This window comes from Primulina tabacum, chromosome 5 (genome assembly GCF_025594145.1).
Source record: "Primulina tabacum isolate GXHZ01 chromosome 5, ASM2559414v2, whole genome shotgun sequence".
NCBI lineage: Eukaryota > Viridiplantae > Streptophyta > Magnoliopsida > Lamiales > Gesneriaceae > Primulina > Primulina tabacum.
This window is the reverse complement of record NC_134554.1, coordinates 28,356,953-28,380,831: the sequence shown is the minus strand read 5'-3', so window position 1 is coordinate 28,380,831 and position 23,879 is coordinate 28,356,953. Positions and strand designations below refer to the sequence as shown.

Genomic DNA, 23,879 nt, shown 5'->3' with positions numbered 1-23,879 from the left:
GACGAAGTTTGGGAAAAGATTAGATTTAAGGTTGCTAGGTGGACGAGAAAACTTGCGGAGTTTAATCATTTCTCTATCTTAGATTTAGTCAGGGATTGAAAATTTTTTATGTTATTGACAACAATGTAGTATTTCCTGTATTGTGCTTTTGCAGATATCTAATCCGCCTCAATGTACTCTGTTTTCTTATTTTAATATAATTTCGTTTCATATTTAAAAAAAAAATTGTCCATCACCACCCTAACCTAAGTTGCCTTACATATCAAGGTCACTAACTACCTAGATTTGTCTTCATCAATCCAAAGGCAACACAAAAACTTGAGTGATAATATTTTGCAATGATATCTACTCCAATAAATTTTATCTAGGTTTACGTATATTTAAAAGAGAGGGTAGAATTCCACTACTCTAACTTTTGCATTCCTAATGGCTTAATTAGAATCATAGAAATAAAATTAACCAAATATTACTACATTAATATTTTCGTTAGAAGTAAAATGGTATGTGTTGGAAGAAGATAACATAATATTTTGGGAGTAAGAATATGTATGTTTCATTATTTCGTAATTATAATTACAATAAATAATCTCCTAATATATAGACAACCCTATACTACATAGAATAGAATATACAATCCCATATATTAATGGATTTTCTAATCAATGATAACATCATCCTTAATTATAGAAATACACTACATCAAGTCTGATTTTATCCCTTATCTTCGAACTTCCCCTCAAGCTGGTGAGTAGATATCTGTCATTCCCAGCTTGGAAACAATCTCTTGAAATCCTGGGCCATTCCATCTCTTGGTGAATATATCTACTAGCTGATAGTCCGTAGAGCCATATAGTGTACAAATTAAGTGACTATCAAACTTTTCTTTAATGAAGTGTCTGTCATCTCAATATGTTTTGTTCGATCATTGCCGCACTTGATTATGAACAATGTTGATTTTTGATATGTTATTACAATAAAGTCTCATGGGCCCATTACACTTCACCTTTAGACCTTACAGGATGATCCTCAACCAAAGGAATTCACCAACTCCATGAGCCATAGCTCGATATTCTGATTCTGTATGACCTTGCTACAACATTTTGTTTCTTACTTCGCCAAGTCACAAGATTTCATCCGATAAAGGAGCAATATCCATTCTTGTCACTGATTGACCCAACATAATATGCATCTGTGTGAGCACATAAATCAATCATCAGCAATAGAAAAACCTGAGTGATAAATCAACTTTGAGTAGAAAAGAGTTCATACCCCAGCAGATATCTTGCTTCTTACAGGAAAACCGTTCAGAGATATACCCCACGCAGAGGAGTGTAAATCTGCACTGTTGTATGTGGGATAAAAGCTAATAAGCTTTGCTACGTCTTCAGAGGTGTATCCCATTGCACTCCCAGAAGCTGCTCAAAAAAAAAGTCTTTCCATGATCTCAAACTTGCCAATCAATCTGATTAATACCTAGATCAACTCCACAAACAAATCAAATTATGTATTTGAAGGGCATGACAAGAAACAAATATAAAAAGTATATCCATAACAGAAAAATGAAATTTGACAGCTTCTTCCTTATGGCAGTGGTGCTCTTTCAGGTTAGATTATGTGGCTGTAGAGCACTGGATGATATATTGAACGGGAGGGCCTTTAGAGAACTTTGGCCGGTCTTATGTAGAATAAAATGTCATGGATTTTCTATCACAACCTTTTTAGTGACAGCTGGACGTTGGGAAAACTGCTCTTGCAAATATCTTTATGAAAAAATGCATAGCATCCCACATCAACCACAGGATTGTCACCAAAACCATGATTAAAAAGGAGCCAGCAATTGTAATTAGCACCTTAGATCAATTAAGGAAAATAACCTAAGTTAGCATTACTGAAGAAACTCAATGTTCATGTAAAGAACAGCAAATGTGACATAGACAGTAGAGTGATAGCCCGATATTGAATTTCAATTTATCAAAGAATAAGATAAGAGTCCTGTCATGCCATTCAGATGTAAACTCTAGCCATCCATGTTTATAATTCCTCCACCCATGGATGGAGCATTCAATTGGTAAATAAGCTTATACATGGATAATCCAATAGAAAGAGGAAAAAGACGTGGTATCACTGGAGATGTCAAAATGGGCTAGGCCCATCGACCGTCGTGCCCTGCCATAAAATAGACGGATTGGGTTGAAAATTTTGAACCCCGCCAAATTACACAAAAAAATTTCTAGGCCAGACTCACCACATAAAATAGGCGGGTTGAGTTAGTAATTTCTCCACCCGCCACTTAAGCCGCCAGATTTAGCTGACAACATTGCTATTATTTGGCAGTCAAAAACCAGCGAAAAGGGTTCAAACAATTAACTTAAATTGAAATTTATTGTTTACTAGAGGCTCAAAAATCAAACACGATCAGGATAGATCAATAAAAGCTTAAAATGAAAGGATCGAGCTCGAGATGAGCTGAACAGTATTCGTTTCATAAAAAATGGAATGGTATTGCAACTGTGTGCATTAACTTATTCAGATACTTTGACTCTTCTGCTCTCACTGCATTCATCTATATATCATAACCTATGTGTCTTTCAGCTAGGTATCAAGAGCTTCCGACTGCAGAATGTCAAGCAAAGAGTTCAAAAGCCAATGAAGCAAAAACTGAAAACTATATGCCCATCATTAGCAGATTAGCATAAAGCTAAATACCAGCATACAATATAAACTCTTTAAGAAACATCCAATATTCCCGAAAAAAAAAAGTCATTATGTCACAAGGATGATACAGTAAAATTACCTCATGCTCTAATACTTACAACAAACAACATATAAATTTAAGGCGAGGATGATGAAAAGAAAAGCACAATCTTATTTTATTCAAGAACTGACAATTAAACGTCAAATACATACCTAGATTTGCATCCATCAAGTACACATGCTCCCCAGTATAACTAAGAAGAACCTTCTCGTCATTAGGACTAAAAGTGACATGAGTAAGATGCAAGCTAAAATTACCCTGGAAAGAAAGAAGAGAGAATATAATTGCTATGAGGCAGCTTCTGCTTCTAAAAGGACAATACTTATACATAAACTGAAAGAAATCTGGTATAACGCACACACACTTATACACAGACGCACACAAAATAATCATATCAAATTAAGAAGGAGCAAGGTAAAGGGTGTACCAAACCCTTCTATTTTTTACCCCTGTTTTAAAGTTAAAACACCTATTCTGTTAAAGTTAGAAGTAAGCTGAAGAGAGGAAAAATCATCATTGAAAGACTCGTATTTGGGGAAATAGGGAAAAAAATAATGCACTACATCTTAAAAAATAGTATACTTGAAGCCTAAAGACTTGGAGAGTGACACTCTATAGTTATAAGGAGATATCAGTTCTGAAAAAATCCATCACCGCCAAAAGATTGGTTTTTAGGGAAATAGGGAAAAAATAATGCACTGCAACTTAAGAAAAAGAATACTTGAAGACCCTAGACTTGGAGAGTGACAGTATATTGTTATAAGGAGAATATCAGTTCTGCAAAATAAGTTTTAAACACCAAATCTGTTCTCCCAGTTTGAAAATTTGCTCTAAGAAGTTTGAAACAAATGAATGAGGTTTTCAATATAGCTGACAATCATGATACACCTGTTCACTAATGGAAGAAATAAGTACCAGATAAACTACAAAAATTATAACTGTTCTATATTAGTTTACAGAGAACAGAAGCAATGATCTTAGGACAAATTAAAATACTAACAAGGTCAGAAAGATGCATCGGGCAAAAGTAATTGATGCATGGTGGTGATGGCATCTTTATCTGACTAAAAGACATTGTCGGTAGCATTCGCCTATCATACAAGCGCGCAATGAATCACTACAAGAATTTTGCAATGCGATTATTAGATTCAGTCAATACTATTAACAGGAATATAGCAAAATTAACTATGATCTACCTGCCGCCAACGAGAAGTAAATGAGGTCTAGCATAACTGATATCACAAGACTTCAACATAAGCATGTGTTTGGGGGGGTCTGCTATTGATTTTTTATCTCCACAACGCAAATCAAGCTGCAAACAAGAAGTAATAGGCCACATATTACAGAGAATGGAAAAAAACACAAGTTACCTTTTACAAGAAACGAAAAGCCAAAGCCGTTATGATATGGCCGATGAACGTGTGCATGTGTGTTGGATTCATAAAAGGGGGTTGACATCCTAGTAACGTCTTAAACAGCTGGATAAGAATATGATTCAATAAAAATTGATTGTTTGACCGCCCAGTTGCTAAAAAACAACAAAAGATGATAAAGGAATTCTGTTTACTTCGAACCGAAGCCCTTGCCACATAATAATTGATACTGTTCAAGCAACCTGGTGCTACAACTCTATTACTAGACATGGAAAACAACATTCCAATGAAACTACATGAGTAAAAAATTAACTAACCAGGTATCACTTCACACCACCAGTCACAAGAATCATTTGTCCAAATGGGGATGATTAATTTATAATGTGTCCTCGTGAAGTCCTTGAAATTAGCCATGGTAAGCCTATGCGACTAAAACATTCTCTCAGCTTAGAGGAGTATCAGGACGCTATAGGCTCCATTTAAAGATATTTCAACTAATGCCTTTTTGTTGACTTATTTAGTTCACATCCAGGCTCTTAAAAATAAGATGTCAAGAACTTAGGTCATAGATGTCAAGACATTAGCAATGTGAGTGGTGAAAACTACAATGCAGGGCCTTAATGATACACCTTTGCCGTGGTGTGGCACAACACAATTGATTTAATGAAAACAGCGGTATTTAAAATTTAACGAAGCTGAAATGCATAATGCAAAAAATAAATTTTTAGAGAGGAGAAAGATGAAGTAGTACGATGCAGCATAAATGTAAGAAGAGGAAAATATGAGAATTTAAAACTTACAAGGACATTATGGCATTCTTGGTGAGAGGACCCAGCGGCAGGGCATGAAGAACATTCACGAAAATCATGCTGTCTAAGTGTCCCATCTTCACTGGCACTCCACACCACATTCGGATTTCCAGCTTCGACCTAAAACCAAAATTAATAAATTTACAAACACAGAAGCACTGCTCACATTGTTTCAACAAGGAATAACTTTTGAAAGGAAAGAAGAGGAGTTTACAGCTAATTTTTTTAACCCTCCTCGTGTGACATTGAAAAAGTTCTAAAGGGTTGATTCCACCATCCTCCAGTTCTTGGCCCTTCAACCGAGATAAATTAAAAAGTCGCACCTGTAATAGAAAAGATTTCTTCAGCAAAAATAAATATAAAACTTATCAAGTTTAGTAATACATGATAATCTACCATGAAACATTACCTCAGCATTCCCTGCCCCAGAAACAACCAATTCATCTGAAATTTCGGGAATGAATTTTGTACAGAATATATTAGAAGAATGGCCAGTGTCAATGGAGTGCAAAAGTTTTCGGCTTGAGTAAGACGAAATATTAAGCTACAGAAAATACAGAACACATTGTCAAATCAAGAACCAGATAATTTACGTGACCATATATCACTCAATCAGGTACCAGAAGGAAGTTTGCTATCACAATAAGAAGGAAAGTAAATATTCCCGTAGAAAAGCTGCCCGCAGAAAACAAAACAGTCATGTTAAAAATAGCATATCCGCTATGTCATACTCATATTATTGCCACATACAAAGAAAATGAATCATTTGAGACATGAATAGCTTGCCCGTTGTATTCTTTTTATAAAATCACCTAATGATGATCAACTACCAAAGACAATAGCCATAAAGGATAGCTGAAATAAGCTTGATTTAATGTACTGAAATAAAAGCCCTCCACGGTGGCAGTTGCTTTTTTAAATTTACGACTTTCAGATGGTAAGTTTGCACTAGAAAAATAAATCTGGAGCACTCGTTCGAGAAACAGTCCAAAATGAGTTCTTTGGTAGAAATTGTTTACCTTATATTAGGTGTAAGATGGGGATTGTTTAATGCTTATGTTAGTGATGCAAAACATTCACACGTGCAAGGCTGGTTCCACTTTTTTTTTTGAATCAATTCAATATTTTTGGGATTTCTAATCGTCTATAATGGGCATTTCTTGGAGATTTGGTGATACTCGATCCAATGTATTCACCAACTTTGACCCTACATATTGGTAGGATGCGCTAAATCTCACACAATCAGTGAGCAATGCCAACCAAAAACAAAAATTCCAAAGAGTGCATAATTTTTTGGGTCATCCACTTATTGTTATGAGGAGGTTTAACTAGAAAATGGGAAAAATATATCTCTTGTATATTTTTTTTGAATTAATGTAGACCTATACATACAAAACAATTGATGGAGAACCCCTGATATTCAGAAATCGTTGATATTCACCTACAAAATTTAAAAGATAAGACTACCCTATTAGATAAAATCATAATACTGTCAAATATTTTATTTACACTAAATTAATCTTAATCTACAGTCTCTCAAGCTTAGCTATAGATGTGGTTAAACCACGCTTGCCAACAAATAATTCATGAGTTTCTTCCGACAGTCATGTTGTAAGGAGATCGGTCAGTTGACGAGTAGTAGTAACCTTTTCAATGTCAATAAGCTTTGCGTCCAAATTATCTTTGATAAAGTGTCGATCAACTTGAACATGCTTGGTTCGATAATCATGAACAAGTTTTCAGCGATGCTGATGGTTGATTGATTACCACAAAAAGCTGTATAGGATCATCACATAGCATTCTTAGTTCATTCAACACTCTTTTTATCCAGATTAGTTCGCACACTCCATGAGCCACTGCTCTGAACTCTGTTTCTGCGTTATTATGCGAAACAACCAATTGCTTCTTACCACACTAGGTTACTTGTGTGACATACCGTACTTTTTACCTCTTAAAATTTGCGGAAAAGTTAAAAATTTTCTTAAAAGAGTAATCTGTGAGGCCCAATACTTAAAATAAGCCCAGTCCATTTCCCATTTTTATTATAATAACCCCAACCCATTTGAGAAATCAGAATCGCTCAATTCCAGAAAGCTTTTCCCCCAGCTTTGCAACTCGTCGCTCCTCTCTTGGTTCTGTTTCAGTCGCGTAGCACCACCGATGGTCGGAGAATAGTGCAGCAGCATAGCAAACTTTCTTCCTCCATTCTATTAGCTTCCTTCTTGCCTTGTATCGGAAGGTTGCATGCTCGATCGGTCCTGTTTTTCAGCACGGTGCGTGAGCTTCGATTCGGATTTAGGTAATCTTTTGGCTTCGAATTTTGGTTGTTCTTGGTGTATTAGTTTATAAAAGTGAAGAATTGAGCTTTTCCCCTAATTTTCAGCTAGGTTTCCGGCGTGAACAGTATTTCCGGCAACTTGTTCCGGCGAGCCACCTTTGCGAAATTACCGTTGTGCATTCTAGCCTCGAGTATTGAGGTATTAAGCTTGAATTCCAGATTTTGAAAGGTTATATAGGCTGCCCGGATTTCGAATTTTAACCGAGACGATTTATTTTGGTTTAGTCATTTGGTATGCATTGTATTGAAGTGTATAGCGAATTTATATTGTAGGTTTTATTGTTGGGCGAGTTCAGTCGATAATCCTTAAGAATTTGCCGTGGTATTGTAAGTTGCAATTGAGGTACGTTCAAACCTATATCATTATGACGCTTATATTGGCATGTAAGAATATTCGGTGAATGTTGTTTGCTATTATGTGCATTGAATGTTTATTTTGTTGCATTCATGCATAAATTGTATTGGCATAACATATTGAGCCTTGACTCCTTTTACGGCTATTTATGTTGATTCTGTTGAGATTTATTGAGTCATCAGAGGGACGAGTGGGTTAGGATTAGCCACATTCCCAGATGACAGCTAGGGACGAGCGACTTAGCTACTCGCATTCCCGATGCTACGTGCATGGACGAGCGGCGATTTGATGATGCATTCCTGGCACGGGTGGCCACTGTTACTGTTGATGATGCTATTCGTTTGGACTCCATTTGGTATCCGTTATTCCATTGTTACCATTCATGCATCGCATAGCATTGCATTTACTTGATATTATTACATGTCCTTCATTTACGTCATGATTTTACTGGTTTGTCGTACTGGGGTGCGACCCCTGTTTTCTTTTGATGTTGTGGTTGTTTTTGATGACTTAGCAGGTCATTCCAGGGGTTTTGACGCGTCTGGTGGAGCGTCAGCGAGTGGTACCCAGTAGTTGGATGGTTGGTGTCAGAGTTCCCAGATATTCATATATATTATGCTGGTTTGATACATTTTCCAAGGAGATGCCCTGTGTAGCTGTATGGTTATGTTTTTATGTTGTTTGGATTTTATTTGAGGTATGTTGTGTCTAGTCCTGGCCAGTACGGCTGTAGGATGTTGGTGTGGTTGATTGTGAACTTGGTATTATTTTCGAGCGTATATTGTTATTGTTGTGTTTCGAAATTTTTGGGATGTCCTACTTACGGGGAGGTCATGCCGAAATTTCTGTAGGCCATAATGAACGTTTTAAACTCGTTTTCGCTGTTTACACCATTTAATCCTTGTTGTGTGGTAATTAAATATCAATTAAGAGCACGGGCCCTGACAGTTTGGTATCAGAGCGTAACTGGGATACGCTCGAATTAGAGTCTAGGACACTCGAGTTTAGGCACAAATAAAATGATTGTGCATGTGTTCGATTATTTGCTCTTACTTGTTTCTATGTTTTGACTTAATTGTATCAGCATGACTAGAGCGTATAGTTGATTAAGTTGTCATTTAATTTAGAATTTCCTATTAGTTTAAGTTTATGCTCTTGTAATCAACCGATTATTTTGTTTCTGCCTGTGGATTAAATACTTGTGTCTTGTAGATGGCACCTGGTCGTAAGGGCAGAAAAGGAAAGGAAGTTGTTCAGGAATCTGAAGCTCCTAATGTTAGAGGACTTAACGAGACTGATTGGGGAAGACGAGGTCGTCGTCCTCGTGGTGAAGCACGAAATGCTAACGTTGAGCATGAAGTGGATCAGTTGACTAGAGGAATGGGTGAAATGGAACTAGTGATATCCCGATTTCAGAACATGCGTCCTCCTCGATTCTTTGGGAATGAAGATGGTGAGAAAGCTATAGCATGGTTAAAAAGTATGAAGCGTTTGTTCAATATGTTGGAGTACACTCCTGACTTGCAGCTTAAGTTGGCTATTTGTCAATTAAAAGACCGAGCCCAGTTATGGTGGGAAACTACTGAGGAATCTTTGAAAGAATCAGGTGAAAGAGTTACTTGGGATGTATTTTGCGCTCAGTTTGCTCGAGAGTATTCACCGCCTTCGTACTATTCGGCCAAGGAAGCTGAATTCAATAGATTGACTCAAGGTAATATGACTGTAGTGGAGTATGCCTCTCAATTTTCAGCGCTTCTTGCCTATGTTCCTCATGTTGCTAGCAGTGATCGGAACAAGCTATCGCATTTTATGCAAGGATTGAATCGAACCATTTGTACTTTAGTAGTCGCTGGAGCACCTGTTAATTATGCCGATGCCGTTGAGAAAGCCAAGAATGTGGAGGCGAGTTTACTTTTGGCAGAACCACAGTCAGTTCAACCAGGTTTTCCTCAGAGTTTCGGAGGTAATGTGTCGATGCCAGTGGGTGCACCATTATACCGTCCTTTACTGCCATACCAGCCTACGCAGTCTTATCAACAACCAAAGCAGCAAAATTTTAAGGTCAAAAGAAAACAGTTCAAGAAACAGACTCGTAGTAGTTCTTCTAGTTCTGGCAGTCAGCGTGGAAGTTCAGTTGGGTCCCCAGGTGGAGTATTTTGTGATCGTTTTGGTGGTAAGCATTTCAGCACTCAGTGTACGGGAGTTCACGGATCTTGTAATATTTGTGGGCAAGTTGGACATTATGCTAGAGTATGTCCGAATGCAGTGAGACAACAATTTCAGCAACCTCAGTTTGGTCAGGGTTTTAGAGGACAAGCAACTAGGCCTTTTGTTCCGACTCAGTCTTTTCAGCAGTCTAGCTATCCTCAGCCTAGAGGTTCTGCACAGCAGCGTTTCCCAGGGCCACAGCAGGCTCGAGTTCATGCTTTAACCCAGGATCAAGTTCAAGATGCACCGGGTGGAGTTATCGCAGGTATCTGTCTTATTTTTTATCATCCTGCTCGTATACTGATAGACACAGGAGCATCTCATTCATTTGTATCTGTTGTATTTGTTGATGAGCATGAGATTGCTGCTACTCTGTTGATAGATACTGTGTCAGTTTCTACTCCTGCCAGTGTGTGTTTGATGTCTCATGAGATAATTCTGAATTGTGTTATTAGATTCGATGATAATATTATGATAACTAATCTCATCAAGCTGGATATGTCTGACTTCGACTGTATTCTGGGAATGGATACTCTGTCTAATTATCGAGCTACCGTCGATTGTTTCCATGGAGTTGTCAGATTCAGACCGTATTATGGCAGTAAATGGAATTTTTACGGTAGTGATTCGCAATCACGTATTCCATTAGTGTCAGCAATGGAGATATTTAGAATCTTGTCGACAGGAAATGAAGGATTCATGATCTATGCAGTTGATGCGACACAGGGAAAAAGATTTGAAGTTTCTGATATTCCTGTTGTCAAGGAATTCCCTGATGTATTTCCCGATGAAATTCCTGGATTTCCACCCCAGAGGGAAATTGATTTTAGCATTGAGTTGGTGTCCGGGACAAATCCTATTTCGAGCGCACCATACCGTTTGGCTCCAGCGGAATTGAAAGAGCTCAAAGAACAATTACACGACTTACTAGAAAAAGGCTATATTAGACCAAGTATGTCACCTTGGGGAGCTCCGGTATTGTTTGTCAAGAAGAAAGACGGAACGATGAGAATGTGCATTGATTACAGGCAGTTGAACAAAGCTACTGTGAAGAATAAGTATCCCCTACCGCGTATCGATGACTTGTTTGATCAGTTGCAAGGTACATCAGTGTATTCAAAGATCGATCTCCGTTCTGGCTACCATCAGCTTAGAGTTCGAGAGAAAGATGTTCCGATGACAGCATTTCGAACACGTTATGGGCATTATGAATTTCTAGTTATGCCTTTTGGATTGACTAATGCTCCTGCGGTTTTTATGGATTTGATGAATCGTGTTTTTCGAGAATTTTTAGACAGATTTTTTATTGTCTTCATAGATGACATTCTGATTTATTCGAAAACAAAGAAGGAGCATCGAGAACATTTAAGGTTGGTCCTCCAGACACTCAGAGCAGCGCAATTGTATGCAAAATTTTCTAAATGTGAATTCTGGCTGGACAGAGTTGTATTTCTGGGTCATGTTATATCAGCTCAAGGAGTATCAGTGGATCCTAGTAAAGTGGAAGCTGTTATCAATTGGCCAACACCGACGAATATATCCGATATTCGCAGTTTCTTGGGATTGGCAGGACACTATAGGCGTTTCATTGAAGGATTTTCTATTATAGCAAGGCCTATGACTCAATTAACGCAAAAAGATCGACGTTTTGTGTGGACAGATGAATGTGAGTCAAGTTTTCAGACTTTGAAGGAAAAGTTGACAATAGCTCCAGTGCTAGCTTTGCCATCAGGCTCAGGTGGATATGTTGTTTGTTCAGATGCATCTTTAAATGGACTTGGATGTGTTCTAATGCAAAATGGGCGAGTGATTGCATATGCTTCTCGTCAGGTAAAGCCGCATGAAACCCGATATCCAGTTCATGACTTAGAGTTGGCTGCCATTGTGTTTGCATTGAAGTTATGACGTCATTATCTGTACGGTGAGCAGTTTGTGATTTATTCGGATCACAAGAGCCTTAAATATCTTTTCTCACAGCCTGACTTGAACATGAGACAACGTCGATGGATGGAGTTACTTAAAGACTTTGATTGTGAGATTCAGTATCAACCAGGGCGAATGAATCTTGTTGCAGATGCTCTCAGCAGGAAAGTTCATAATGCTATGCTGACATCTTTGACTATCTCTAAAGTTCACGAGCACTTGGGAACTTCAGGATGGACTTATCAGATCAGTGGAGACTACTTCATAGTGTCATCTATTCAAGTTGAGCCACATATTTTGTCCAGAATCAAAGCAGCACAGAAGACCGATCCGCATATTCATAGATTGAAAGAATTGTCTCGAGCAGGTCAGACAGAAAAGTTTAGTGTTGCTTCAGATGGCAGTCTGCGCTTTAATGGTAGACTTGTGGTTCCTAATTTGATAGATCTGAAAGAAGCCATACTAAGGGAAGCACATTGTAGTCGACACAGTATTCACCCAGGAATTCGAAAGATGTATCATACCTTGAGAGCTCATTATTGGTGGGAAGGTATGAAGAAAGATATTTCTCATTTTGTGGCTAAATGCTTAACGTGTCAACAAGTTAAAGCCGAGAGAATGAGACCTGGTGGAATGTTACATAGTCTTGAAGTACCGCAGTGGAACTGGGAGCACATTGCTATGGATTTTGTGACTCATTTACCTCGTTCTAACCGGGGTTGTGATGCGATTTGGGTGATTGTCGATAGATTGTCTAAATCAGCTCATTTTATTCCCTATGATCGTACTTGTACTTACATGAAAATGGCGAAGCTGTACATTGATCATATAGTGAGATTGCATGGTGTGCCAGTAACCATAGTATCTGATCGTGATCCAAGGTTTGCTTCGAAGTTTTGGGGAAGTTTGCAATCAGCTTTGGGTTCAAAGTTGACTATGAGCACCGCCTATCACCAGCAAACAGATGGTCAGTCAGAAAGAACCATCCAGACTCTAGAGGATATGTTACGAGCAGTAGTGATGGATTTCAAAGGTGGTTGGCAAGAATCATTGTCTTTGGTTGAATTCTCTTACAATAATAGTTTTCAGGCAACAATCGGTATGGCACCATTTGAAGCTTTGTATGGAAGAAAGTGCAGATCGCCGATATGTTGGGAAGATGTAGAAGAAAGACAGATGTCAAGACCAGAATTTATTCAAGAGATGAAAGATAAAGTTGAATTGATCAGGAAAAGGATGAAAGCAGCCCAAGATCGTCAAGCCAGTTATGCTAATAAAAGGCGTAGACCTTTAGAGTTCCAAGTGGGCGATTATGTTTTCTTGAAAGTATCACCATTCCGGGGTACCATGAGATTCGGACATAAAGGGAAGTTAGCTCCGCGTTATATTGGTCCGTATATGATTGTTGAAAGGATTGGCACATTGGCGTATCGTTTAGATTTGCCGCAGAGTTTGTCTTTGATACATAATGTGTTTCATGTATCTATGTTGTGGAAGTATGAGCCAGATCCGTCTCATATCTTGAATGTCGAGGAAGTGGAGTTGGACAGTTCCCTTAGCTATGTTGAACATCCAGAGCAAATTTTGGACCGTAAGGAAAGACAGCTCAGGAGCAAGACGATTCCATTGGTTTTGGTACAATGGAGTAGACATGGAAGAGAAGAATCTACATGGGAATTAGAGGCAAAGATGCGACAAGAATGGCCTCATTTGTTTGAGAATGTAATGAATTACGCGATGTATTCTGAATTTCCTATGTATTATCAGATGTAATGTTGTGGATATCAGTGTTGTGTTTGTTAGATTTCGAGGACGAAATCTTTTATTAGTAGGGGAGAATGTGAGGCCCAATACTTAAAATAAGCCCAGCCCATTTCCCATTTTTATTATAATAACCCCAACCCATTTGAGAAATCAGAATCGCTCAATTCCAGAAAGCTTTTCCCCCAGCTTTGCAACTCGTCGCTTCTCTCTTGGTTCTGTTTCAGTCGTGTAGCGCCACCGATGGTCGGAGAATAGTGCAGCAGCTTAGCAAACTTTCTTCCTCCATTCTATTAGCTTCCTTCTTGCCTTGTATCGGAAGGTTGCATGCTCGATCGGTCCTGTTTTTCAGCACGGTGCGTGAGCTTCGATTCGGATTTAGGTAATCTTTTGGCTTCGAATTTTGGTTGTTCTTGGTGTATTAGTTTATAAAAGTGAAGAATTGAGCTTTTCCCCTAATTTCCAGCTAGGTTTCTGGCGTGAATAGTATTTCCGGCAACTTGTTCCGGCGAGCCACCTTTGCGAAATTACCGTTGTGCATTCTAGCCTCGAGTATTGAGGTATTAAGCTTGAATTCCAGATTTTGAAAGGTTATATAGGCTGCCCGGATTTCGAATTTTAACCGAGACGATTTATTTTGGTTTAGTCGTTTGGTATGCATTGTATTGAAGTGTATAGCGAATTTATATTGTAGGTTTTATTGTTGGGCGAGTTCAGTCGATAATCCTTAAGAATTTGCCGTGGTATTGTAAGTTGCAATTGAGGTACGTTCAAACCTATATCATTATGACGCTTATATTGGCGTGTAAGAATATTCGGTGAATGTTTTTTGCTATTATGTGCATTGAATGTTTATTTTGTTGCATTCATGCATAAATTGTATTGGCATAACATATTGAGCCTTGACTCCTTTTACGGCTATTTATGTTGATTCTGTTGAGATTTATTGAGTCATCAGAAGGACGAGTGGGTTAGGATTAGCCACATTCCCAGATGACAGCTAGGGACGAGCGACTTAGCTACTCGCATTCCCGATGCTACGTGCATGGACGAGCGGCGATTTGATGCTGCATTCCTGGCACGGGTGGCCACTGTTACTGTTGATGATGCTATTCGTTTGGACTCCATTTGGTATCCGTTATTCCATTGTTACTATTCATGCATCGCATAGCATTGCATTTACTTGATATTATTACATGTCCTTCATTTACGTCATGATTTTACTGGTTTGTCGTACTGGGGTGCGACCCCTGTTTTCTTTTGATGTTGTGGTTGTTTTTGATGACTTAGCAGGTCATTCCAGGGGTTTTGACGCGTCTGGTGGTGCGTCAGCGAGTGGTACCCAGTAGTTGGATGGTTGGTGTCAGAGTTCCCAGATATTCATATATATTATGCTGGTTTGATACATTTGCCAGGGAGATGCCCTGTGTAGCTGTATGGTTATGTTTTTATGTTGTTTGGATTTTATTTGTGGTATGTTGTGTCTAGTCCTGGCCAGTGCGGCTGTAGGATGTTGGTGTGGTTGATTGTGAACTTGGTATTATTTTCGAGCGTATATTGTTAACTGTTTCGAAATTTTTGGGATGTCCTACTTACGGGGAGGTCATGCTGAAATTTCTGTAGGCCCTAATGAACGTTTTAAACTCGTTTTCGCTGTTTACACCATTTAATCCTTGTTGTGTGGTAATTAAATATCAATTAAGAGCACGGGCCCTGACATAATCAAACTTCAATTTCGATAACGTAAACCGTACGTCCCAAAGGTAGTTGCAACAAAAGATCTAAAAATAAAGTTTGACAAAAGTATTTGACATTTCATAAAAACTTAAAAACTTGGGCGGTCCTCGGGTCTAGCCTCCTGCTCAGTCCAAGCTAGCTCCTTGGTCCCCACCCCTAGCCTCCTCAAAATCATCCTCACTTGCAGCGATCAAGTCTAGTGAGTCTAAAGACTCAACATGTATAAACTGGAAGTAACGAGTAATACGTAATAAAATCACAAACAACTTTAAAATAGGAAGTACATACCGAAACTTGAACTTGCATATCAAAAGCTTGAACATACGTACATTTATACATAGACGTGTCACTGTCATAAAATTTTTCTTAAACATGCTTGCATACTTGAACATACTTGAACATACATAACTTCATCATTTTGCGTATAGGCATGTTTCAAAGCAAGTGACCCATAACATAAATCGTCTGATCAGACTAAACCACAGTAATGGGATGACAGGGACGAATCCACTGCCACATACATGATATCCCCGTTCATGCTCTAACGGGTGGATTGGTCCCCGTTCATGCTTTAACGCTTTCCAATCCTGATCTAAACTCGTTCATGATTTAACGGGGTGGATTGGTCCCTGGTCATGCTTTACCGCTTTCCAATCCCATACATAAATTGGTCACAAGACATTTAACATATCTCAAAAACTTGAAATATTTTCTTTGAACGTCGAACATACTTACTTGGCGTTGAGGGATTCGTTGGATCTCGTTCGGGACATTGCTGCACATGCTAACATGCTACCATGAACTTTAAATTTCACAACTTAATCATGCCTATCGAATGCATTACCCAATGAATTACTAACTTATGACCTTCTACAAATGCTCGGGACTTCCCCGTAATAAACAACATACTAACCCCCGACTCAACCCCGAAACAAATCTTGTCAAGAAGTATGAATTTCCTCACCCAATAGAAGGTACGGACCTTGCTTAAAACATAGTTCAACGTTCCCAAATCAAACTTCATGACATCTAAATTAACTTTTAGTATACTAGGACATAAAGACTTAATAGTACTCAAAGGAAGCAAGAGCACCTAGATTTAAAGCCAAAAATCTGCCTGAAGCAGCGCCTAGGCGCCGCAGTGCAGCGCTGCAGCGCCAGACTGGCGCCTAGGCGCTGCCTGATGCGTAAAAGCAAGCGCTGCGGCGCTGCTTAATAGTACTCAAAGGAAGCTAGGAGCACCTAGATTTAAAGCCAAAAATCTGCCTGAAGCAGCGCCTAGGCGCCGCAGTGCAGCGCTGCAGCGCCAGACTGGCGCCTAGGCGCTACCTGATGCGTACCAGCAGCACTGTGGTGCTGCAGACGCTTGCTGGCACGAACCTGCAGTGCTGCGGCGCTAGCACACCCCAAAAATTCTGCACATGAGCTCTCTATGACTTCTAATGCATACACAACTTAACCAACCCGAGACAACACCTCAAAATTCACATGATCAACCCAATGGACACTCCTAAACACAGCAAGGAACCTCCGACGATTCCCAACGAAGCCTGCAACAAGAAATTCTCAAGAACACGTCAATAACATAATTTTTCATAAAACGCAGTTTGAGCAGTCCCACGAAAAACACTATAACTCACTCAATATTTATCCAAATAATTTGAATTTTATATCAAATCGGAGGTATCGAAAAGGTCTACGATTCATATGTTGAAATTTTTCCAAAAATCTCGACCGAAAAATCGCTGTAATTCAAAATACAGTGAAAAACAAAATTTCAGATCTAAAACGTTAAAAAAATCGATTTGACAAGTTTATGCTCAAACTTCCACATAACATACACATGTTTTCATGCATAAACAACATCACAAACGTAATATAACGAGATCGATGCAGAAACAACAGATTATACATGCTTTTTTGATAATTAAAAGTACCGAAACGACGATACCGACGCGGAGAAATATGCGAGGTTGATCCAGGACGAACGTGGAACGATTTTCTTTGAAGAAAACTCACGAAAACTTGCTAGACAAATTTAGAGAAGGGGGCGGCTGCTTTTTTTCTCTCAAGAACCCTAGGTTTTTGTCTCTTAAAAATCTGAAAATGAAAATGAAAATGTGTGTGTGTGTTGTGTGTCGTGAATTTGTGTGTGTTCGTGTGTGTTCGTGTGTTTAGGTAATTTAGGGGGTTAAAATAAGATTAATTACTAATTAAAAATGCTGATTCAAATTTAATCCCCACTAATTTAACAAAACCCCTAGTTAACAAAATAAATACCAAAATTGCTAACTTTTAAAAGTTTTTAAAAAAAATTTTAAAATCACCTAATAATTAAATTAGGCTTTAAAATGTTAAAACAAAGTAAATTATTTAAAATGCCACATCCTTAACTTAAAATAAAATACCACGTTTTAAAATTACCAAAAATCGTCCCCGGTCTCTTCTCTTCGATCCCGCCTCGAATAATCGCCTGAAACATGAAACTCGAAACACATTTTAACGTGCATCACATCGTCATTATTTGTTTTAGATTTTTTCTCCTTGAGTAAACTTGTAGTTCTGGTTGAGTTATCGATTCTTCCCTTGTGTCTAATATCAGTTAAGGAACATGATTTCAAAGAGGAGTGACACCAGTGTCTAAGTTAATGCCACTGTGAGGTGGAAATTCCAACAAGCTTTATTAGAGTTCCCCCTTGAAGCGTAGTGGGAGAAAAATAGTGGAATGTACAAAAAAGATAATATCCCGAGAGACAAAGAGGAGTTTGGTCAGAGTACAATAACACCAATAACCCTTCTGAGTATAAGAATACCCAATGAAGATAGTTTTGACGGCCCGAGGATCAAGCTTACTACGGTTGGTATTACGACTATGAATAAAAGCGGTACACCCAAAGGTTCGAAGAAGTTGATGAGAGTCAGAGATATCAGGGAAATGGCGAGTGAAAGGGGATAATGGTTTCTTAAATTTGAGGGGTCGACTGGGTAATCGGTTTATGAGATAGGTGGCTGTAAATATGACATCTCCTCACATATTAGGAATATGGCAAGTATACCCGATTCTATTGGAGAGTATTGACACACAAGCTCTTATGCAAGATTGTTTAAAAGATAGTCACCAAGAAGTGCATTAAAGTACTTTTTTACTGCTAACGGTATGAAGGGTGCTGAGCTGAGGGTGAAATTGAGTTTAGATCATTTTAAAGAAATTTTTTTAAAAAAACCCAGACATCAGATTAACCATAGAGGAGAAAAACCCATGTAACTCGTGTGTGATAGATGAACGTTTTGAATCAGCGTTTACCATGAGACGTAGAAGTTAGGGAGGGACCCCAAAGATCACTGTGAATCAAAGCGAACGGTGCAGAATGTGTATATGGTTTTATGGTATAAGTAGTACGACTATGCTTGGCCAATTGACAGGATTCACAAGTGAATAAATTAAGGATTTTATTATCAAATAGAAAAGGAAAAAATCTTCACAAATAAGAAAATTTAGGGTGGTCAAGAAGATAATGTCACGTTAATTTTCTTAACACTAGAATCATAAGCAGAAGCAATAGTAGACACTTAGTTGACTTGAAGACGAAGCATTCTCAAAGTTGTAAATCATTGTTAATCCTAGGCCTGCCATCATTTTCCCCTATGGTATGACCTAGAATTGACACAAGAAATGAAAGAATGTAGCAACATAGTTGTTATCATGAATATGTTTGCTAACAGAAATTAAATTGCATGTCAAAGAAGGAACATGAAACACAGAACGTAAGAGAATATTTTGAGATATTTGAATATTGAACCTGACTCTGATACAATGTCGGAAGAAAACAAGCTGAAATTTGTTGTTATATGGTTAGAAGTAGAAGTTCTAGAATCCACAATCCAACAATGAGAAACTTCGGAGCTAAGGAAAAAGCGGATATTACGACCGAAAAAGATGCAACAGCTGCAATGGGAGTGTCCATTCACACAAATATCTCAGAGGAAACAACAATATTGTTCAATTTGTTCCATAGTTGTCAAGGACTCAAGGCGCACTGAGACCATGGAGCCTGAGGCGCAAGGCGAGGCACACAGCCTTACCGAAGCGAGCCTCGCACCTAGGGATGGCAATGGGACTGGGCGGGGGCGGGTTTGCCATTCCCATCCCCGTCCCCTAATTATATCCCCGCTCCCATCCCCGCACCCATCCCCGGATCTACCTAATCGGGGAATCCCCGTCCCCGAACCCACGGGGATAAAATCCCCGTCCCCGTCCCCGTCCCCGAACCCGTTTGAAATACCCGAATATATTATTGTATTTATATATATATATATATATATATATATATATATACATACATACAACTGTATATGTATATATATATATGTTATCGGGGCGAGTTTGGGAGGGTTTGGTACGGGGATAGGATTCCCAAACCCGTCCCAATATATTTCGGGGATTTTTAAAAATCCCCGAACCCGAAACCAAACCCATTAACATATCCCCGAACCCGTCTCATTTCGGGTTTTCCCCGCAGAGCCCCGAAACCGCGGGGAAAATTGCCATCCCTACTCGCACCTAACCGAAGCAAGGTGCACATTTTAAAATTTTACAAAAAAATTACCTTAGAATAAATATATTAAAATATGAAATAATTAAGTCATAATGACGGCAGCCCGAAGAAGGGGTTTTAGTAGAGACGAGTCGATACATCGAAGGTTGGTGAAGGAGCATGAAAATCATCAGGAAACATAACTTTGTGACGCATCTCCACGCCGGATTTCGGCAAAGGCATCATCCGGAGATATAAACGATCACGTGCGACAACATGCCCACAAACGTCATCCAAGTTGTTCTTGAGACAAACTAGAAAATCAAACACACGCCCTTTCTCAATATGACTGTCACATATTAACACAACAATCCGCACAAGGATTTGCAGCTTCAAAGAACAAATTCAACTCCTGCCAGATGTCTTGAAGATCTGAAAAATATTGAGTGACAGATTTGGTGTCCTTTTTCATCTCCTTGAGTTTTGAACGAACTCAAACAATTGAGATGCATTACTAAGATCAAGATACATCCTCCGAGTGGCATCCCATACATCATTTGCAGTTTTGAACCAGAGATAGCGATGATTAATGTGTGGCTCGATAGAATTGATGAGCTATGTAAGAACAATCTTCCGTACATGTCTATGTCCAAGAGCGAACCCTAGACTCCGTGTGTCTCTGTCCTGCGCGAACCCTAGCCTCTGCACGTCTGTCCAAGTGCGAACCCTAGCTGCCTTTGTTCAACTGTCTTCTTCGCGCGAATGGCACTCTTTCTGCGAGATATCGACTCAATTTTTCTCTCTTCTGTCCAGCAAGTAAACAACTGTACTGATTCCGGAAAGTCTCCCTCACTTATGTGACACCTCGAGTGAGAAAGCTCCTAGCTTCATTAGTTCCTATTCCGGTGCTGATCTCTCTGTTGTACGAATTACAACCAATAAACTCAATGGAAATCCTAATTAGCTTCTGGCTCGGGTACCATGTAGCAACAAAGAAAAATATATTTCTTCTATATTTTCTATGAATTCACGTACACCTATATATACAAAACTATTGATGGAAAACTCCTAATAATAAAAAAATTAATGACATGCACCTGCCAAACTTAAAAGATTTGACTATCCTATTAAATAAAATCATAATACAATCAAATATTTTATTTACAAGACTTGATCCTAATCTACAGTTTATAATCACATGCCCACCTAAAAAAGAGCCAAAATAATATGATTATCCTGGCCATCGACCTATTTGATAATTATCATTACTATAGAAAAAAACGAAGAATTAGTACACAAATGCGCAGTTCATGAAGAGCATAAGAGGTTTTTCCAAATTTACTAGTTGATTAGCAAGTAACCTTTAGCTTAAGTTTGCAGCGAGCTATACTCATTGCTAATTGTTAAGAAACATCAAGAGTTAACCATGCTGAAGCATGTGGACTTCGTCCATCTAGGTTTGTAATAATATTAATTGATTATTTATACACTATATTAGAACCATACTCGAGTATCATCAGACCCTGGTACCAACAGCGAACCCTTTGAATTCCATGCCAAAGCATTTACACAACCATGGTGCCCCTGTCAAACCAAAAAAAACCTTTTAACTATTCATAATAATCTACCACTTCACTTGTATATTAAAGTACACAATACGCTAAGATGTCTAAAAAGTGATGAAACAAATTCAAAACACATCAATGACATATTTAAATACAAGCATCATTGTACATGGCTAATCCAGACAATAAAAATGCAGTATCAGAGCTCACACAATCAAACTCTGATATTTCACAAAATATGATTTCTTAAATAATTGTTTCAACCAATAGAACCACATCAGTATGAACCCCCAAATATTTTGGGGCCACAGGAAAATAAAACCTCTTGTACCATGTTTTGTTGATAAACTAAATGGCAAGTTTAATAAAGGCTAATCAGAAGAAGGCTTCCCTCTTGAACCAGACAAATAAATAAAGATTAGATTTGGGGCTAATTATAAAAAAGTGACTACCTATTAATGATATGAAACCTCGTACGAATGAAAAGCAAGCACGAATATCGAAATCGCACCCTCAGTTCAATAACAAACAAGGATCGATTATGTTGTCCCGATCTTTTGAAACAAGTAACGATTTGTGATATTCACCTCTAAGCGATTAAAACTTAGCAACAATTATCAACGATAAAACAATTGAATTTCAAACGAACCTTCAAAGATCTTGTTTTGACAATCCGAGCGAAAAACAATCGACAAACGCCACAAAGATGCAATCTTTGATAAGTTTGATTTTGTTATGAACCAAAGCTAAAATAGCCTTGAATATTGAGAGAAAATCTCCAATAATGTTTAAACTTCTGAATGATCACGTTTTTGGTTGATACAATGCATATAAATACAATAAAATAATAAAAAGTAGTGCAAAAAGTCATAAAGAAAGTTGTCTAGCAAGTTTGACACGGCAGTGAAGACCGCGGGTGCGCTGATGTTCCGACCGCGGGTGCGGTGTAGCTTCAAGAATTTTTTTTAAATTCTATTATCACGGACCGCGGGTGCGGTCCCTTTATTAGCGCGGGTGCGCTGGACCTTCGGCCATTGCACTTGAATAACATTCCAAAAACCTCCAATATTATTCCCATGATTCCCAACCTCCTCTAATTTAGTCACCCAATTTGTAGATCCTCCTTGGTAGTTCATCATGAGTCCTTGAACTACTTCTTTAAACTTCTTGCTACGTCCCCTCGTTATAGGTCCTTCGGGCAACTCCAACGACTCCCATGTTTTCTTTGGTGCTTGATCAACCACGTTTGCATCAATTAAGCTCTCAAAGGATGAGCTATTCTTAAAATATTCAGTAGTTATTTTGCCTAATTCATGTTACTTGAGGAATTTGGCTGCTTGCTCAGTAGACTTGTAAATTGACCAAAAAAAATAATAGAATTCTAATTGTGTTGACTGATTGACATGAAGAACATAGGTTATGGCAAGTCACTGAGAGAGCAGAAACAAGGACTCAATTCCCAAGTAAGAACAAAATTTTCGGGAAATGCCGTTTAGGTATTCTGTTCACATTATAACAATATTTTATTATTAGGCTACGCCATTAGAAATTCATGTTAGTACCTGTTTCTCCCACTCAAAGCACCATTAAATAAATGACACATTTTTCATAAAGATCAAACCAATAAGCCTGTCAAAATACAAGGAAAGTGTTTATGATCTACCTCCAGTTCTCTTTCCAGTGACAGCCTTCGCAATAGCGAGGAATGTGTTTGTACATCTTTATTAAAATCCTGAACAAAAAATGGAGGAAGAGTAATCATACTATATTCTCAGCCCAAGTACCCTTGTTTAAAAAATCAACACACCATAATTGTATCTAAAAAGATAGGTTTTTGAGAGATTTCAACAAAAATATTCTTCTAGCTTCTTTCCATTCAAACACCAGAACCACAAGTCACACCTCTCACAAATTCCAGATAACCTTCTTCCTGAGTATTTCAAATGGCAGCATGCTTGTTCAATATTTTCAACCACACATTCAGATTACTTCATTTCAATGAGAACCTCATACGTAGTGGTAAATTTTCCAAATTGGAACAAAATATATTCAAAGACAGGAAATCAAGAAACTTCGATCAGAAAAACACATTAGAGATGATAAAATCCCTCCTGTCACTGAAAAAATTAATAACCAAATCTTAGCAGACTAGTGACAACTTATAACCGGAACCAGAATCGAAATCCTATCATTACCACACATCATCAACGTATATAAAACATATAAAGAAAGCTAAATTCGGTATAAATTGGTGACAAACACAGAGCAGTTAGACCAGAGAAAAAAAACCAATAATGATAGAACAAACATGTTGAACCCCGATTGTTCGACTGTTGATGAAATTTGTGATGCTGCCGTCGTGAAAGCAGATTGAGGACCCCATTCAACAAGCCTAAAGAACAACAATCCGCCGCCGGTTTACCGTCAATTCTCCGTTTACGTGACGCATTAGTTTTCCCAAAAACGCTCGCGAATATCTTTTCTCCACAATTCCCACCCACTGCACAACGCAACGCAAAG

At 38.4% G+C, this 23,879-nt stretch overlaps 2 protein-coding genes across 4 annotated transcripts; one reads left to right on the top strand and one right to left on the bottom strand.

The window, feature by feature from the left end:
- Positions 1-505: 505 nt before the first annotated feature.
- On the bottom strand, positions 506-23,879 carry LOC142547395 (protein ALTERED SEED GERMINATION 2-like). 3 transcript variants are annotated; one of them, XM_075655675.1, is made up of 11 exons: positions 23,668-23,879; positions 23,023-23,091; positions 21,301-21,378; positions 5,347-5,481; positions 5,152-5,260; positions 4,929-5,057; positions 3,952-4,067; positions 3,756-3,872; positions 2,908-3,013; positions 1,270-1,473; positions 506-1,189 (listed from the first exon to the last, which is right to left on the bottom strand). In XM_075655675.1, exons 1-6 carry the CDS (start codon positions 23,740-23,742, stop codon positions 5,017-5,019), a joined length of 507 nt encoding a protein of 168 aa, XP_075511790.1. In that variant the 5' UTR covers positions 23,743-23,879; the 3' UTR covers positions 506-1,189; positions 1,270-1,473; positions 2,908-3,013; positions 3,756-3,872; positions 3,952-4,067; positions 4,929-5,016. The 3 variants fall into 3 exon arrangements, with proteins under 3 accessions (XP_075511790.1, XP_075511789.1, XP_075511791.1); XM_075655674.1 differs by having other exon boundaries at positions 1,270-1,415; XM_075655676.1 differs by lacking the exon at positions 3,756-3,872 and having other exon boundaries at positions 1,270-1,415.
- On the top strand, positions 7,129-13,534 carry LOC142545069 (uncharacterized). Its single transcript, XM_075652049.1, has 8 exons — positions 7,129-7,236; positions 7,321-7,414; positions 7,549-10,103; positions 10,221-10,790; positions 11,409-11,668; positions 11,768-12,451; positions 12,656-12,882; positions 12,991-13,534. The coding sequence occupies exons 3-8, from the start codon at positions 8,843-8,845 to the stop codon at positions 13,532-13,534; spliced, it is 3,546 nt and encodes a 1,181-aa protein (XP_075508164.1). The 5' UTR covers positions 7,129-7,236; positions 7,321-7,414; positions 7,549-8,842.

Coding starts and splice junctions, on each gene's coding strand:
- LOC142545069 (XM_075652049.1), top strand. CDS start 8,843: ATGGCACCTGGTCGTAAGGGCAGAAAAGGAAAGGAAGTTGTTCAGGAA. Junction 10,104..10,220: donor ACCGGGTGGAGTTATCGCAG/GTATCTGTCTTA, acceptor CTCTGTTGATAG/ATACTGTGTCAGTTTCTACT. Junction 10,791..11,408: donor AAAAGGCTATATTAGACCAA/GTATGTCACCTT, acceptor TGGGATTGGCAG/GACACTATAGGCGTTTCATT.
- LOC142547395 (XM_075655675.1), bottom strand. CDS start 23,742: ATGGGGTCCTCAATCTGCTTTCACGACGGCAGCATCACAAATTTCATC. Junction 23,092..23,667: donor GAACAATCGGGGTTCAACAT/GTTTGTTCTATC, acceptor TTTTTTGTTCAG/GATTTTAATAAAGATGTACA. Junction 5,261..5,346: donor CTGGGGCAGGGAATGCTGAG/GTAATGTTTCAT, acceptor TTTCTATTACAG/GTGCGACTTTTTAATTTATC.